Source organism: Lactuca serriola, chromosome 8 (assembly GCF_051521515.1).
Source record: "Lactuca serriola cultivar US96UC23 chromosome 8, Lser_US96UC23_V15, whole genome shotgun sequence".
NCBI classification, from domain to species: domain Eukaryota; kingdom Viridiplantae; phylum Streptophyta; class Magnoliopsida; order Asterales; family Asteraceae; genus Lactuca; species Lactuca serriola.
Window position 1 is genome coordinate 117172590 of NC_136415.1, and position 3518 is coordinate 117176107.

General features: G+C 34.9%; 1 protein-coding gene across 1 annotated transcript; it reads right to left on the minus strand.

The window, feature by feature from the left end:
* Positions 1-915: 915 nt before the first annotated feature.
* On the minus strand, positions 916-2783 carry LOC145069614 (RING/U-box superfamily protein). The gene is made up of 2 exons (XM_079016566.1): positions 2504-2783; positions 916-2197 (listed from the first exon to the last, which is right to left on the minus strand). Exon 2 carries the CDS (start codon positions 2114-2116, stop codon positions 1034-1036), a length of 1083 nt encoding a protein of 360 aa, XP_078872692.1. The 5' UTR covers positions 2117-2197; positions 2504-2783; the 3' UTR covers positions 916-1033.
* Positions 2784-3518: the final 735 nt, after the last annotated feature.

Consider the following 3518-nt stretch of genomic DNA (forward strand, 5'->3'; position numbering starts at 1 on the left):
TTGAATTTCAAAACTACCCTTTTTATCTGGAATTTCAATCACATACATTTTACGATTTTGCCAATTCCGACGGAATCGGAATATGAGATCTCATTCCATGATTGCCAAATGGACAAAATTTAGTTTCATTCTTCCTTAAAGACCAAAATACCCTCGACATATGTATATTGAAATAAGTTCGGTTTATATTCCATTATTTCCGCACATAAATATAAATTACCTTTTGATCCCCAAGGTTTTGATCATGAAACCAAAGTGAAAAATATTTGCAAATTCCTTCAAATTTCAACGTCGATGAAATATAATATCTAGATCAAATCAATTGCGTAACCAACCCCGTAATGCGGGATTCTTCCCTAGTTTACTCTAATTAATAACTTTTTATTTGGACAATAATCAATCCTGCAATTGTCAAGTGGTTGGTTAAGACGTTAAGTACTGTTTTTTCTTGCATAAAAACTTTTTTGAGAAAAAAAATCTATAAATCGGTTTGGATAAAAATCCACGATGTAATAATTTCCGTAAAAAAAAACTCTGCCAAAAAGTGTAACTTATCATCGTCCTTGAAAAAACTCCTCTATTAATTTTGAAAAAAAAAATGACAAGAAGTCAAAAAGATTCATTTATAGAATTAAGTTTTAATTATAATTTTGTTTTATTTATCTGAATTTTATACAGTTCTTTATGAAAAGTGAAAACGAATCATTGACGCATTCTTAGAAATTTACCAAAAGAATATATTTTCCAACTAACATGATTATCTCTTTTTTAATATCAAAACTATATACTATTCTTTTCTTTTCACAATAACAATAGTGAAGTACTTAAACAAATACATTGCTTCATAATATAAAACCAACATTAAAACAAAAACAACTCCCAAATACTTCTCCAATTTTACCAAAATCACATCCAAAACCGAAACAAGCAATTTCCTCATAAATTATAAAACAAGATCCACAAATTATTTTAACACAATAAAAACTTACACAAAGCAAAACTAATGAGATTATATACATTCCACAACATAGTGTTAAATCAAACGTCTCCTTCTAGGAGCACGAGAATCTCCACTATCAACATCCGAAACCCTAGAAGAAGATTCACTTCTTCTTCTAGAAGATGAAGTTGACAAAACTACCCTCGAATCAATTTCAGCAGCTGTATCAACCGTTAAGCTTTCCGATTGTATAACCGCAGCAATACTCGAAACCGAATCCCGGTCCTCCATTGACCGGGCTGGTTCGGGTTGACCCAACCGGTTCAACTCCGGTTCAGGACTCGGGCTCAAATCCGGTTCAAGATTTTCTCCCCTTCTAAAACCTCTAGAAATCAAATACCGGTTCAATAATGAATTACTTGTAACTTCTCGCGGGTTTTCGGGTTGACCCGGAACCAAATCACGGGTCAAATCGAACCGACTCCCGAGCCTACGAATCATTTCCTCCATTGGCATTGTAAAAGCGTTTCTTGAAATAGTTTGTCTCCAACTTTCAACTCTTTTTGCTTGTGGTCTATGAGGGATTTTTAGACCCGAATCTTCTTCAACAACAACACGGGTCGGGTTGCCCCGCCCGTAAATTGGAGTAACCGATTTTATACTCATTTCTCCTTTGCAAATCGGACACTCTTTTTCATGAATATGAAGCCATCGATAAAGACATGGCCAACAAAATAAGTGCCCACAACATGTCACAACGGGGTCACTTGCCATATCTAGACATATATTACAATCAAAAAAACCACCTTCATGTTCATTATTTTTTGCAACTTCTTCTTTCTCTCCTTGAAGATTGTTTTCTGGGTACCTGTTGTTGTTATCACAGGCTTTTGTTGGCGGCCTTCCGCTTCCCTCGCCGGTTTCTGAACCACTTGGGCCACTTCCGGTGATCAATTCAAGAGCCATGTCTGTGGTTTCCATGGGGAAAAGAACGGGTCTCCATATGGACCTCCATCTTTGTCTAGCTATGGTTCGATGGTTCATCACTTCCCTTACAGGCCCATCTAACCAATCTTCTAAGTTTAAACCACCTGGTTCGTTTTCACGGGAAGGATGAACAACAGGACCTAAATTTAGATCGAGATTCATTACGTTCTGTGGTGTGTCGTCTCCCATTGCAAAATTTCAGGTCAATTGAATCAAAACCCTAACTGTGCCACTTTCTTAATGCATGAATCCCATCTTTCTTCTAGTAAGCTGATACAAAAAAGGGAAAGATTTCAAGATTCGCGCAATAAACACAACCATTGAAAACCCTAATTTTCAATTCCGGTTTAAACACTATAACGCTTGCTTCTTATCAATTGAAATGATACTAAGAACGAAACCCTAATTTCTCCCATTTAAAAGAGGAGAAAGCCCTATGTTTTAAGTTGCGATCAAAGTCAAAATCAAGAAATTGAAAGCTGCGAGCTTGTTATAAACCAAACTAACCCTGAACATGTATTGATTAGGGTTTTAATCTGTTAAAACAAGAAATACAATAGTAGATGCGATTGAGACCTTAGATTAAGCGATGTGCGAGTTCTTCAGCAGCTCGATGAGAAGCATTTGTCGCAAATAATACTTCAGTGGGATTCGAAATCAATGGTTTCTTCTTTCTCAATCTCTCCCTCCCTCTTAATTGTTAATAACAAACTTGATTGAGGGAGACGGGAGGTATATCGATCGTATTCAGCTCAAGGTGCGAGATGGAGATACAAAATCTTGATGCTAATGATTTCGGGTTAATTTTGGGGATAAGGGTCTAAACATTACACAAAATGATATTTTACTCCCTCAATTATTGGTACAATCACAATATCTGGTAGAGTTTCAACTATGCAACTTGTTTGGAGGGTACTCTCCCCGGACTCAGGACCCGGTTTCGTGGGTGCGGGTTAGAACCAAGACCAGACTAATAGGTTAATAGCTTGGACTCTTGTCTAATTTGTCTTCAAAATTTAGGATCATTAAATATCGGGCTATGTTTATCAGATTACTTAATCACAAAAATAGCCAAACGATTCGAACTATTCTTTGCTATTTGTGAACTAGTTAGTTGCTCAATGGTTCTTACTATAAGAATTCAGCTGAAATACTTATTTAGCTGAAATACTTATTGGGGTTGTATAATAAAGTGTTGGTTTATGTATTTTAAACCGAAGTTTTTAGAATTTAGATCACACGCCATATAGAATCCGGTTTGTTTAGTCGAAACAGGATTATACTTTTAGCATGCGCCATAAAAACAAATCAACTTTTTTTATACAAACCAACTTCTATAGAGAAAATAATCATATTTTCTTTAAGAAATTGCAAAAAAGAGGATTATATAATGAGATTCATAAGTCCAAAGTAATACAATTAAGATAAACCAAATTTTTTAAGATTTGCACAAAACAAAATATAGCTAGGGTTCCAATGATGGTTTTTTTTTTTTTTTTTTTTTTTTTTTTTTTTTTTTTTTTTTTGCAGTGGTAGACAATATAACAAAGTTTCAAGCCTAATATGGTGAGGATACTTGTTAAATTGATCT